Source organism: Mirounga leonina, unplaced genomic scaffold, assembly GCF_011800145.1.
Source record: "Mirounga leonina isolate KUSES-001 unplaced genomic scaffold, KU_Mleo_1.0 Mir_170, whole genome shotgun sequence".
NCBI classification, from domain to species: Eukaryota; Metazoa; Chordata; class Mammalia; order Carnivora; family Phocidae; genus Mirounga; species Mirounga leonina.
Window position 1 is genome coordinate 21,401,968 of NW_023270433.1, and position 14,021 is coordinate 21,415,988.

A 14,021-nucleotide genomic window follows, 5' to 3' on the forward strand; every position below is an offset into this window, starting at 1 on the left:
TTTAATTGGCCACTGATTGGTTTAGAGACATTTCAACCAATGAGAGGTAGAGGAGTCTTGCTAGGAATTTTGTGACATGGATATTTTTCTTTGCTTTAGGTTAATAGAGCTACGGCTGCCATTGTGTCAGCATGAGGGAAGCAAGCCTTGTATGTAAGGATGAAATATGCCAGATCTTGATTCAGACCAACCCTGAAGCCCATCCTACTTCTGGACTTTCCAGTCACATGAACCAGTAAATGTCTTATTTTTTAAGCCAATATGAGTCTTATGTAACTTGGAAAAAAAAAAACAAACCATTCTAAATGATACAGGTAGGTACAAGCGTATAAATCTTAATAAAGTCAGATCTCATCCCTTGGGGGGCATAAATTCATATTTGCACTGATCAGATTGGCAAAAAGTGAATACAACAATAATAATACCAGTTTTGATGTTGTCTTTAGGTAACAAAAAACTCAACTACATTGATGGTAGGAATGTAAATTGCTGCTATATTTTTAGATATTTTTAGAAATTACTGGTAATATATTAGGCTTATTAGTCCCAGGCTGGATCAGAACTCAGTGGGGAGTCTGCTTGAGATTCTGTCCCTCCCTCCTTCAGCCCCTTGCCCCGTGCGCGTGCACGCTCGCGCGCTTTCTCTCTCTCAAATAAATAAATAAAAAGTAGAAAACTCTGAGCTCTGCTCAGGGACCTTGCATTTGTCTCCTTCCTGCCTGAGCGGCTGGTTCTCCCAAACACCATCTTTGCACCCAGTTCCTAGTTAGGAAGCTGGTGCAGGTATAGTTACGCGCACGCGCGCCCGCGCCCGCGCCCGCGCAGCTCCGCCCCTGGGAGGAGGGGGAACTCCACCCTCTCCTGGACGGCCTTAAATGCAGGCGGTGGGAACTGCCGCACAGCCCCAACCACAATCTCTGTCTAGGTAGTGGAACCTGCGGGTTGGGGTAAGTAAACATCTCCGTCCCACTCTTTTTTCCTGTTGAGTTCCTAGAATTCCCTATTGTAGAACGTTTGCGCGTTGCTCCCCCGTCTCCTCTTGCTTAATAACTTCTGAGTCTTGCACTACGAGGAAAGTGAAAGCCAGATGTCCCGATCGATGCCTACCGGACCCTGCTTGTTCTTGGAGAGTTCGGAGATATGCTGGAAGGAAGGGCATGGCCTGTCTGCCTTCGGGTGCACGGCATAGCTGCCTTAGCCGGGGCGGCGGCTGGCCAGGAAACTTTCAGGACTGCAAAACTGGAACAAGTGTGGTAGGAGATGAAAGACAGGGGTCGGAATTCGGTTAGACATGGGTGTGTGCAGGGAGAGGAGATGGGAGCCAGGGGCAAGTGTGCCTGGGGGCACTGCACCCGGACATCTTTTGGTGGGTGGGACTCTCCCTGAACTTCGGTTGCCCGAGGCCATGTCCTTTGGTGGGGGGGGGAGCTTCTGGACTTCCAGCGAGGTCGGAATTCGCACTTGGCTGCCTTTTTGGGAAAAGAGACAAGTAGAAAAACCGGGCTGCGGATCCGACCGTCGGGAACGCTCCATTTGCAATGCAAAAGTGTCCAGGGCACTGCTGTTACCCCCAACTGGGGTCGCCTCTCGGTGGGTGTCCAGTCAAAAGACACAACCAAGCCAAAGCATAAGAAAAGGAAGGGTTTTACTTGCAAGAGTAAAGGAGAACACCAGGGATATTTCCCAACGTAGTGTCACCCCGAAAAACAAAATTGGGGAAGTTTTAAGCTAAGGGTACGTGCATATTCATGAGGGGGTTCGCAAAAGAAAGTTCAGTATGGAACTGGGGCAAAGGTCATCCGAAATCAACAGAGTCCAGGTCCTAGTTGATTGAAGTCTTGAGAGCCAGCAAGGGTCGGCATCATCAGCTCCCTGACCAGTTCCCCCGGGGTTTGAGTGCTCAAACAGCCCAAGAACGTTCGTGAGATCAGTCTTTGCTTTTGAAACAGCGCTGGGAGTTTTACCATTGATTTATTGCCTCTGATTTGGTTGGGCTATTATCGGCCCCGTCAAAGCGATTAGTTTTTGCATTCCCTTTGTTTCCTTAAAATCCTGAACTGCGGAGGTTCTTGCATTCCTTTGTAATTTTAACACCTCCTAGAGGAAGTTCTGCAGGAAGGGAGCGAGGGCAAGTCGAGTCAGTAGGGCATAGGTCACAAGAATAGCTGACGGCCTAAAATGACTTCTCCTGTGGCCGGAAAGCTATGTGTCCGTTTTCTTTTTCGGGGGACCCCTAACTCTTTTCTGCTTACACTGCTGTGGGACCGTTGAAATTGCCAGCGACTGCAGACCCGTCCGCTGGAGGTACACTCGTGGGGAAGGAGCGGCTCCCTCGTGATGCAGGGGAGATCTGTCCAAGAAAATGTCCTGATCCCAAAGCTCAGGGCTGTCTGAATCATCTATTTTGGTTTCCTGTGGAGGCAAGTTTAAACCCTGGATTTCCCATTTAGTGCCAAAGTCAACTCGCCACTGAGCTGAGCAGTAGCGCCACGCCGGGGCGTTCAGGAGGCTGAGACTGTTTGCCTTAGAAAGTTGTTAAATCCGTCTGAAAGGTGTGCGTGCACTTCTATGCGGTTCTTTGTGTTTGACGCTCTCTCAGGATTCGCTTTATGTGAGGTGAGGAACGGAATATTCACACACCACGGAGCTGTCCAGTGCCCTTGTGAAACCCCAGCGGTGGCTGGGAAGAATTTCGATGTCGGTTTTAATATTTTTCCTTGTCTTAGAGATTTCTGAGGAAGCCTCAGTTTCCTCATTTGTACCCTGTACACTGGCAATGATAATAATGCCTATCTTAAAATTTATGAGGGTAAAATGAGATAGTGCATATGAAGTGCTTAGCACAGGAATAGAAAGGTAGTAAATACCCAATAAATGTGTTGGCGTTAAATGATCATGAAGAGAAGTAGATGGTGAGTGGACCCTGCTGCCTGGCTTCCTCGCGTGGGCTAGGAAGTCATAATAATCCAGTCACGTCATGGCAGTTGACTACATGTTTACTGTGTTCCAGAAACTTCAGGATGGTTCATGCTAAGAGCTGGACCCTGAAGAAGCACTTTGAAGGCAGCCCTACTCATAGTAACTTTGAGTTAAAGACAGTTGAACTCCCATCCTTAAAAAATGGAGGTAAGTCTGTTGGTGGGAATGCAAGCTGGTGCAGCCACTCTGGAAAACAGTATGGAGGTTCCTCAAAAAGTTGAAAATAGAGCTACCATATGATCCAGCAATTGCACTACTGGGTATTTACCCCAAAGATACAAAAGTAGGGATCCAAAAAGGTACGTGCACCCCGATGTTTATAGCAGCAATGTCCACAATAGCCAAACTGTGGAAAGAGCCAAGATGTCCATTGACAGATGAATGGATAAAGAAGATGTGGTATATATACACAATGGAATATTATGCAGCCATCAAAAGGAATGAGAGCTTGCCATTTGCAACGACGTGGATGGAACTGGAGGGTATTATGTTGAGCGAAATAAGTCAAACAGAGAAAGACATGTATCATATGATCTCACTGATATGAGGAATTCTTAATCGCAGGAAACCAACTGAGGGTTGCTGGAGTGGGGGGTGGGGTGGGAGGGATGGGGTGGCTGGTTGATAGACACTGGGGAGGGTATGTGCTCTGGTAAGTGCTGTGAATTGTGCAAGACTGTTGAATCTCAGATCTGTACCTCTGAAATAAATAATGCAATATATGTTAAGAAAAAAAAAGAAGAAGAAGAAGAATGTAGCAGGAGGGGAAGAATGAAGCGGGGGAAATCGGAGGGGTAGATGAACCATGAGAGACGATGGACTCTGAAAAACAAACTGAGGGTTCTAGAGGGGAGGGGGGTGGGAGGATGGGTTAGCCTGGTGGTGGGTATTGAGGAGGGCACATTCTGCATGGAGCACTGGGTGTTATGCACAAACAATGAATCATGGAACACTACATCTAAAACTAATGATGTAATGTATGGGGATTAACATAAGAATAAAAAAATATGTTGAATAAAAGTGATGAGAGTGAAAAAAAAATGGAGGTAAGTCATAAGATTTCAGCTGGAAAAGACTATCAGTTAGCCTTTGCTGCAAAATAAACTACCTCAAACAACAATCAAACAACAATGACATCTAACAGCAATCATTTATTGGCTTACAGTTCTGTGGGTTAGCAATTTGGGCTGGGTTAAGTTGGTGGTAACTGTAGGTTTCATCTGGGCTGACCGTTCGTTTAATCTAGGTTGGACCTCACTCATTTGTCTGGTGGTTAGCAAGCTCTCTGCAGAGGTGCATGTCTCAGTCCTCTGGGTGGCCTTTCTAGCAGGCTAGTTTCTAGCAGGCTGTGAGCTCTGTCTTTGCAGTGGTCCCACTGATCTAGAACAGTAGGTGTTGGCAAGTACTTTTCAAGCCTCTACTTATATCATGTTTGCTAATATGCAAAGCAAGTCACATAGCCAAGTCCGGATTCAAGGAGTGAGAACATAGACTTCTTTTTTTTTTTTTTTTTTAAGGTTTTATTTATTTATTTGACAGAGAGACACACAGCGAGAACAGGAACACAAGCAGGGGGAGTGGGAGAGGGAGAAGCAGCCTTCCTGCTAAGCAGGGAGCCCGATGGGGGGCTTGATCCCAGGACTCTGGGATCATGACCTGAGCTGAAGGCAGATGCTTAATGACTGAGCCACCCAGGCGCCCCGGAGACATAGACTTCTTGATGGGAGGAGTAGCAAGGAGGCCCCACACAGCGATGGGAGGTATTTGTGACAATTTTGCAATCTTCCACAGAGACTTTTTCAAGGTTTTCTGTTTGAAGCCTTGATGTCATATGGGAGGAGGATCCCTCTGATTTCTTTCATAATTGAAATGGTACATTGTTCCTGACTTTGACAAATGCTGGGGAGGATTTCCTCTCTGTCCTGGCAAGCCTGGTGATGGGGTAAGCAAGGGGGTAAGCAGGGCCTAGCAGCTGTGTGCAGATTTCAGATTATCCTGTGCACAGACAGGAGGGAAAAAGTCTCCTCCTTTGTTGAGGAGTCTCCCATCCCATGGGGGGAAGTGGAAGGACAAGGCAACCCCTAAGGAAATCTAGGGGAGAGAAACAGCAGCACCGCTGTAACGTGTTTGGAGATTAGCTTTGTAGAGCAGACCATATGGGGTATTTTCAGGTAAGAAGGCAGGATTTGAGAAAGGGGCATGCAGTCAGAGCTTGGCCAAGTTCAGTCCCATCTAAGTTGGGATTGACAGCCAGGAGTCCGGTTCAAAATTCCAGAGAATGTGTGCATGAGAATCACTGCAGCAAAATATATATTCTTTAATACTAATGGGGGCTGTCAGTGAAACCTTATATGAGCACTGTAACATAGTGATTACAAATGTGGCCCTGAGCAAGTTCCTTAACCTAAGCCTAAGTAAAATGGAAACAATAGTTGTTGGGAATATCATGTGAAATAATCCATGTAAAGCATGGAGTGAGTTCTAAGTACATAACATGATGATGATGGTGATGGTGAGGATGATGATAATCGGGGCTGGACCCCTCTTGTTGTCTGTCTCTTTAATAGCAAGCGCAGAAGGGCAACCGTGAAGCAGAAAGATAATCTTATTTAGAATGTTAATTTTGAGTGCTTACTTAGAATGCCAAAGTCAAGGAAGGCATCAAGCCTTGAGTTTCTAATTGCCTATGGAATGCTTTATTTTATAGAGGTCCTGCTGGAAGCTCTGTTCCTTACCGTGGATCCTTATATGAGGTATGATTTTCCTCCTAAAAATTCATATGTTGTGCTTTGGATCCTGTTTTGAAATAGTCCATCTTTTAAAATATCCAACTGATTGTCTCTTCCTCCAGTTGTCCCAGTATAATATCAGCATTAAGATTCATGGTTGCTCATCTTTGCCAGCAAAGGTTTGAGAAGTTTGATGAGGGATTACCTTGGCTCCGTTATTTGACCACCATTTCCTCCCTTAATATGCACAATTTGCCTCTCATTGCTCCCCAAAAATTAAAAGACTAAAGAAGCCCAAATCCAATTTGTCCATTTCACTACTGACAACTAATTTGGGTAGAGGAAGATGGTAAGACTAAAATAAGCTTTTCTTGCCTTCCATTTACCTGTATTCTTTTAATTTAATCAAATATTTGTACTCAGTAAACAATCCAGGGAAGGGAGGGAATGAAAGCCTTTATGGGGCACTAACTTCTCAGTAATTTTTGCCTATTAATAAATAATGTAGTCATCATTCTTTAAAATAATTGTTTTCAGAACTGATCAATAGAGATTCAAATCTAAGGTAAAAAAATGTTTCCAAATGTTAACTAGCATCCCTTTTTGTGTGGCTGGTATGATTCTGTGACAATAATTCTAATTTGTAAATTTTTCTTTTCCCCCTACAATACCAACCAATTCTCTAATACCAGCTGGTGGTCCTACAATTCAGTTCTGACACTATCTAACTGTAGATCCCACAAGTGAAGGTGTCAGTCTTACAAGACTGCCCCTCCCCACACTTCTGATGCCAATCCCAAGTCCACATTGTTACCTCTACTTCTGACCAACAGGCTATAGATCCGAGGCTCCAAAGACCCCCTCCTTGGGTTCAATTAATTTGCTAGAGCAGCACATAGAACTCAGGAAACCAATTTACTCACTAGCTTACTGGCTTATTATAAAAGGGTATGATTTGGAAACAGTCACGTGGAAGAGATGCGTAGGGCAAAGTATGTGGGAAGGGGCAAGGAGTGTCCATGCCCTCCCCAAGGACACCACTCTCCCCACCTCTCCTCATGTTCACCAACCCAGAACCTGCCCTTTTAGGGTTTTATGGAGGCTCATTACATAGGCATGATCGATTAAATCATTGACTATTGGCAATTGATTCAACCTCTAGCCCCTCCCCACTTCCTGGAGGTCTGGGGAGGGGGCAATGAAAGTTAGAGCCCTCTAATCATGTGGCTGGTTCTGGCAACCAGCCCCCAACCTTAGGTGCTTTCCAAAAATCACCTCATTAATATAACAAAAGATGCCTTTATCACTCTCATCACTTCGGAAATCCCAGGAGTTTAGGAGCTCTATGCCAGAAACCGGATGTAGACAGAATACATTAGTTCTTACTCTAAATCACAATATCACAGCTAGTGATTTGAGAAACAAGTACCCAGTGGTGTCTGGGTTATGTTTTAAAAGTTACTGGTAGAAACTCATCCACAATGGAGCATGATGGTAAGATTCTCATATTCATTTCACAGAAAAATGCTATCAGAATGCTTCTCTGGGGTCACAGCAGAACTACCTCTAACATCTCTCCTCTTGCATTTCACCCAATTATTTTGCCTTTATGTATCAGCACACACTTTTCCCATTGATTTTCCATGTGGCCTGAAACTCAAGATGGTTTTCCCCAGATGCTCTTTTTTTTCTTTTTAAGAGAGAAAGAGTGCATGCACGCAAGCAAGAGAAAGGGGTGGGGATGGGGGCAGAAGGAGAGGGAGAGAGAGAATCCAAAGGCAGGGTTTGATGACCCAGTCAAAATCAAGAGTCAGATGCACAACCAACTGGGCCACCCAAGGGCCCCTCCCCAGATGTCCTTATTTATTAAGAATGGATTTTTTTTTTCAGAGTGGCAGCCAAAAGATTGAAGGAGGGTGATATGATGATGGGACAGCAAGTGGCCAGGTATTTCTGTGTGTCTCAGTGCTTGAAAAATATGTCTCTCCTTTACCTCCTTCTGGGTCCACCTCTGTCTATCACCCCTACAATTTCTTCAGTCCGTGTGATTCACTCACTGATCTTAGAAGCAACTTGGGAAATCTTGCCCCTTTCTTGACTAATTGGAAAGGAGGGAAGCCTGTGAAATTGACATCGTTGCAACTCTTAAACTTAAAAAATTGTAATTGTCCAGTTTAGGACTATGGCAAAAATTCAAATAAATCAAAAATTTGTATCTTGGAAACTGAAAGTTCCCTTATCTTAATCTGAACCTTAGAGGTGACTGTTGTTAATGTATTATTCTTTCAAAAATTGCTTAGTACACAAATTAATATTTATAATTTTTCTTAAATAATGGGATTATATGCCCTTCAACAAATTGCTTTTTCTCACTTAATATGTTATGGATACCTTTTGTTGATAAAATGTAAATATACTACCTACCTTTTAGTGGCTGCAGATTTTTTTAAATCAGTCCTTTTTTTTCTCCCAAAGATTTTATTTACTTAATTGAGAGAGACAGAGAGAGCACAAGTGGAGGGGGGAGGTACAGAGGGAGAAGCAGACTCCCCACTGAATCAGGGAGCCTGACACAGGGCTCGATCCCAGGACTCCAGAATCACAACCTGAGCTGAAGTCAGATGCTCAACCAACTGAGCCACCCAGGCACCCCTTAATGGCTGCCAATTTATCCCATTGTTACCTGCCATGTAACTAATCTACTCCTGGTAGCAACTGTTTCCAGTTTTTTCTATCACAAATAGTTCTGCAAGGAACATGTATGCCTCTTTTTGTGCATGTCTGTGTATTTGCCTACTTAGATGAATATTGCTTCACATCAAATTCCCAAAAGTATAAATTCTAGGTCAAAGGAAATGCATATTTTATTAACTTATTTATTTATTTATAAAGATTTATTTATTTTAGAAAGAGAGAGAGCACAGGGTTGGGAAGGGGCAGAGGGAGAGGGATAGATTCTTAAGCAGACTCTACGCTGAGCACAGAGCCCAACACGGGGTTCGATCTCAGCACCGTGAGGTCACGACTTGAGCCTAAACTGAGTCAGATGCTTTTTTTTTTTTTAAGATTTTTAAAATTTTTATTTATTTGACAGAGAGAGAGACAGCGAGAGAGGAAACACAAGCAGGGGGAGTGGGAGAGGGAGAAGCAGGCCTCCTGCTGAGCAGGGAGCCCAATGTGGGGCTCGATCCCAGGACGCCGGGATCAAGACCTGAGCCGAAAGCAGACGCTTAATGACTGAGCCACCCAGGCGCCCCTCGAGTCGGATGCTTAACCAACTGTGCCACCCAGGTGCCCAAGAGATGCACATTTTTTTTAAATGAGCAATCATCTGATTTATAAAAAGATGCAACAATATTTAAAATGATACAAAATATCAATTTCAAAACAACTTCAAAAAGTGAGTGTATTTAACCATACTCAGCTTGTAACAGAGCAAATGGGTAAGAAGAATAATTCATGCTTATAGCATATTGCTAATATGAACTGGCAACAGAAAAAGTTGGTAAAGGAAGGCAGAGGAACTCTTATCTTTTAAGAATTAGGGGCGCCTGGGTGGCTTGGTCATTAGATGTCTGCCTTCAGCTCAGGTTGTGGTCCCAGGGTCCTGGGATCGAGCCCTGTATCCTGCTCAGCAGGAAGCCTGCTTCTCCCTCTCCCACTCCCCCTGCTTGTGTTCCCTCTCTCGCTGTCTCTCTCTGTCAAATAAAAAAAAGAAAAAAAGAATTAGAACCGAGGGGCTCCATTATCATCTGGTATCCACTCAATGTTGTACCTATGGTTAGAAATGTACATAATGGGAACTCTAGGGATCTTCTGGATTCGTCCTTTAAGGTCCTGGTCAACTTGGCCACAATGTAACACTTGTGCTGAGTTACTCTCTGTACTAAGCAGTCATCTGCATAGGCTCCTTTGTGTGTGCATGGTAATGGTTCAGATCTTGGCTCCTTGGCAATCCTTAGAGCCACTCAATACTTTTGCCGCAGTTTCTCAGTTTGAGCCATTACACAGTCAGTTCTACGAGAGATACACTTGGCATACAGACAGTCCATCATTGACTGTACTAAGTCAAGTTTGGCTTGAATGGAAAAGTTGATAAAGTTGGTATCAACCAGGATGTGGTAAGGTGGGCCCAGCTCTGTGTTATATTGGAAGAATAAGCAGGGAGGATGTTGGGGGACTTTTCTTTCCTTGAGTGCACTGGGATCTTCCTTTTCTTTCTTTTTAGGTTTTAATCTATCCTCTTTAAGCCTCTGATCTCGAAGACTAAGCATTCGCTTCATGTAGCATACTTCTTGCTTTCTTTTGCTTCCCTATGTTCATGCTGTACTCTTGTTTCTTCTGGAATCACCAACCCAATAGATGCACATTTTTTTTTTAAGATTTTATTTATTTATTTGAGAGAGAGAAAGAGACAGAGAGCACGAGAGGGAAGAGGGTCAGAGGGAGAAGCAGACCCCCCCGCTGAGCAGGGAGCCCGATGCGGGACTCGATCCCGGGACTCCAGGATCATGACCTGAGCCGAAGGCAGTCGCTTAACCAACTGAGCCACCCAGGTGCCCCTTTTTTTTTTTTTTTTAAGATTTTATTTATTTATTTGAGAGAGAGAATGAGAGACAGAGAGCACGAGAGGGAAGAGGGTCAGATGCACATTTTTAATTTGAAGTTTTGATGTCAAATTTCTCTTCAAAAAGATTGTATGAATATCCACTCCCACCAATAGCATATTAAAGAACTTGTTTCCTCATACCTATATGCCCATTGCTTATCATCTTGGCAATCTGAGATGAATTCACATTGATATTTCCATTTAACTTCCATTTCTTTCATTATTAGTGATGTTGACATTTTTTTCGTAAATTAATCATCAGTTTTCTTCTGTGAATTATGTTTATGTCTTTTCCTTTGTTCCTTTAGGTCTTTTTATCTTTTATAGTGATTTGTAAGATCTTCTTATATGTTAGGAATATTAGTGTTGCAAATATTTGGATCTTTGTTTATCTTTATCTTTCTCCCATGTCTAATCATAGTTTAAAATTTTTATGTGGGGGCACCTGGGTGGCCCAGTTGGTGGAGCGTCTGACTCTTGGTTTTGGCTCAGGTTGTGATCTGAGGATCATGGGATTGAGCCCCGCATCTGGCTCTGCCCTCAGCGTGGAGTCTGCTTGAGAGAATATTAAGCAGGCTCTGCACCCAGCACAGAGCCCGGTGCAGGGCTTGATCTTACAACACTAAGATCATGACCTGAGCTGAAATCAAGAGTCAGATGCTTCACAAACTGAACCACCCAGGCACCCCTAAATTCATTTCAGTTTTAAAGGATTCTTACTAACATGGGAAAAAGTATAAGTCATATATACTAGTATAATGTTGAGAGAGAAAAACTAGGTTACAAAACAAAGTGATTTCAATTATGTAAATACATATACATTTTTAAAAATGCATTTGTTTTTTTAATTCCAGTATAATTAACATACAGTGTTATTAGTTTCAGGTATACAATATAGTGATTCAAAAATTTTATACATTATTCAGTGCTCATTACAATAAGTGTACTCTTGGGGTGCCTGGGTGGCTCAGTTGGTTAAGTGTTTGCCTTCAGCTCAGGTCATGATCCCAGGGTCCTAGGATCAAGCCCCACATCTGGCTCCCTGCTCAGTGGGGATCCTGCTTCTCCCTCTCCCTCTGCCTGCCAATCCCCCCGCTTATGCTCTCTCTCTCTGTCAAATAAATAAATAAAATCTAAAAAAGACAAAAAAACAAAAACCAGTAAGTGTACTCTTAATCCCCATCACCTATTTCACCCATCCCCCTAGGGCCCACCTTCCCTCTGGCAACCACCAGTTTGTTCACTTCATTTAAGGGTCCGTTTTTTTGTTTGTCTCTTTTTTTCTTTGTTTGTTTTGTTTCTTAAATTCCACATATGAGGGCGTCTGGGTGGCTCAGTCAGTTAAGTGTCTGCCTTCGGCTCAGGTCATGATCTCAGGGTCCTGGGATCAGACCCCACATTGGGCTCCCTGCTCAGCAGGGAGCTTGCTTCTCCTTCTCCCTCTGCCCCTGCTCCTGCTCTCCCTCGCACACATGCTCTCTCTCTAATAAATAAATTAAAATCTTTTTTTTTTTAAGGGGAGCGGCAGACAGAGGGAGAGGGAAAAGCAGGCTCCCCGCCAAGCAGGGAGCCCAATGCGGGGCTCGATCCCAGGACTCTGGGATCATGACCTGAGCCAAAGGCAGACACTTAACTGACTAAGCCACCCAGGCGCCCCTAAGTTAAAATCTTTTAAAAAATTCCACGTATGAGTAAGATCATATGGTATTTGTCTTTCTCTGACTGACTTATTTCACTTAATATTATGCCCTCTAGATCCAGTCTTGTATATGGCAAGATTTCATTCTTTTTGATAGCTGAGTAATATTCCATTGTCTATATACCACATCTTCTTTATCCATCCATCTATAGGTGGACACTTGGGTTGCTTCCATAGTTTGTCTGTTGTAAATAGTGCAGGTAAACAATGGGATGCACATATCTTTTTGAATTCAGGGATGAACACAGGGGTGCATATATCTTTTTGAATTAGTGTTTTCATATTCTTTGGGTAAATACCCACTAGTGGAATTAACTGGATCATATGGTAGTTCTTTTTTTAATTTTTTGAGGAATCTCCATACTGTTGTCCATAGTGGCTGCACCAGTTTGCCTTCTTATAATATGCCTTTTTTGAATATATCATTAAGATTGCCATAACACACCCCAAAATATTAGCAGTTATCTTTGTATTGTGGGATTAGAACTAGTATTTTTATTTCATACATCAAATTTTCTAAAATAAATGTGTTATATAACTTCACGATCAGGGGGAAGACAGTATAAAATGGTAACGGTGGGAGAAGGTGGGAGAAAGAAAATCAGCAAATGAGACTGAAAAGGAGCAACTCAGAGGGAGAGACAAAAATCCCAGTGAAGTCAGTATTATGGAAACCAATGAGGAAGTTTGGGTAGCTCAGAGTGTTGAATACAGTAGAAAGGTAAAATCAGATAATGAATGAAGAGTGTCCACTGGATTTTGCAATCAGAAGTTGTTGTGACCTTAGTGGAGTAGAAGGCAGGTTGCACTGGAGAGAAGTGGGTGAGGACAGGGACAGATGTGGAACCAGTTCAGAGAGTTCTTCTCTAAGGGCCCATATTTTCTCTCAAGGAGGAGGAGAAACCAGCAGCGAGGGATGGAGAGATGTGGTGGGGTATTTAATCATGGAATATTAACTTCAGTGCCCTTTTAGGAAACTACCCATGCAGCATCCCAACTCCCTTGAAAGAGGTTTCCCATGTCTTAATGTGCTTTATCTTTCAGAGTTGTGGAAAGTAAAAATTCAGCCTTCCCAGCAGGAACTGTGGTAGTGGCTTTTTCAGGCTGGACGACACACTCTATTTCTGATGGGAAAGATCTGGAAAAGCTACCCGCAGAGTGGCCAGACACGGTACCGGTGTCTTTGGCTCTGGGAACAGTGGGCATGACAGGGTGAGTTTCATGGGTATATTTCATTTGTTTAAATACCTGACATTCTGGTTTTCCAAAATAGTTTGTTCAGAATGTGGTCAACAAGAAGAAACTTGAGACAGTCTAGGCTCAGGGGCTGGTTAGAGTAGATGGTAGGACTAAGAAGGGAAGAAGATGGACTAGAGTTAGCCTCGGACTGAAGGAAAGAGGGAAAATGAGGCCAGAGACTCTCCAGTCCAGAGAGCAACAGAGCAGAGAAGCATGGGGCATGACCCCTCCCTAGCAGCGGGCAAATGGTAACACGACAGAACCAGCTCCCTCCATCTCTGGAAGTGTCTTGGCTTCACTCCTTACTCATCTCTACCTCCATTTCAGAGTTTAAAAGGGGGAAAAGAATTCAGTCTACTTTGGCTTTTCTGTACTGTCTCTCATTCCCCACCTTTCCCTATGCACATCTGAATTTCCTGAGGTATAAAGGGATCTGAGATTATTTAAATTGAGATGAATCATAAGTATGGTTGTACAGTCACTCAGCTTGACACAGACTTGAACTACTCAGGAGTTCCTTGGCCTTATCCCTCAGGAAGACTCCTGGGTCAGTTCATCCTGTCTCAGCTGAACTTGGGACCTCAAGTTTCCTTTTATGGTCTGGAGAAGCAAGGTCAATTGAATTCCTTTTGTTGGAGTCCCCCCAAAACATTTTTAGTCTGGAATTCATGAATTTCCTTTCTCTCTCCAAGTTGTATGATCTTTCATTTCTTTCATCCTTCCTTCCTTCCTTCCTTCCTTCCTTCCTTCCTTCCTTCCTTCCTTC

General features: G+C 43.5%; 1 protein-coding gene and 1 pseudogene across 1 annotated transcript in view; one reads left to right on the forward strand and one right to left on the reverse strand.

The window, feature by feature from the left end:
- The first annotated feature begins 530 nt into the window (after positions 1-530).
- The window catches only part of PTGR1 (prostaglandin reductase 1), a 28,427-nt gene continuing 14,936 nt past the window's right edge, over positions 531-14,021 (forward strand). Inside the window, 5 exon segments of the mRNA XM_035016600.1 lie at positions 531-947; positions 3,011-3,126; positions 5,687-5,732; positions 7,599-7,655; positions 13,061-13,228. Of these exon segments, the coding sequence (XP_034872491.1) occupies positions 3,021-3,126; positions 5,687-5,732; positions 7,599-7,655; positions 13,061-13,228 (377 nt within the window). The 5' untranslated portion in view covers positions 531-947; positions 3,011-3,020.
- Positions 9,431-9,991, reverse strand: LOC118017822 (annotated as a pseudogene).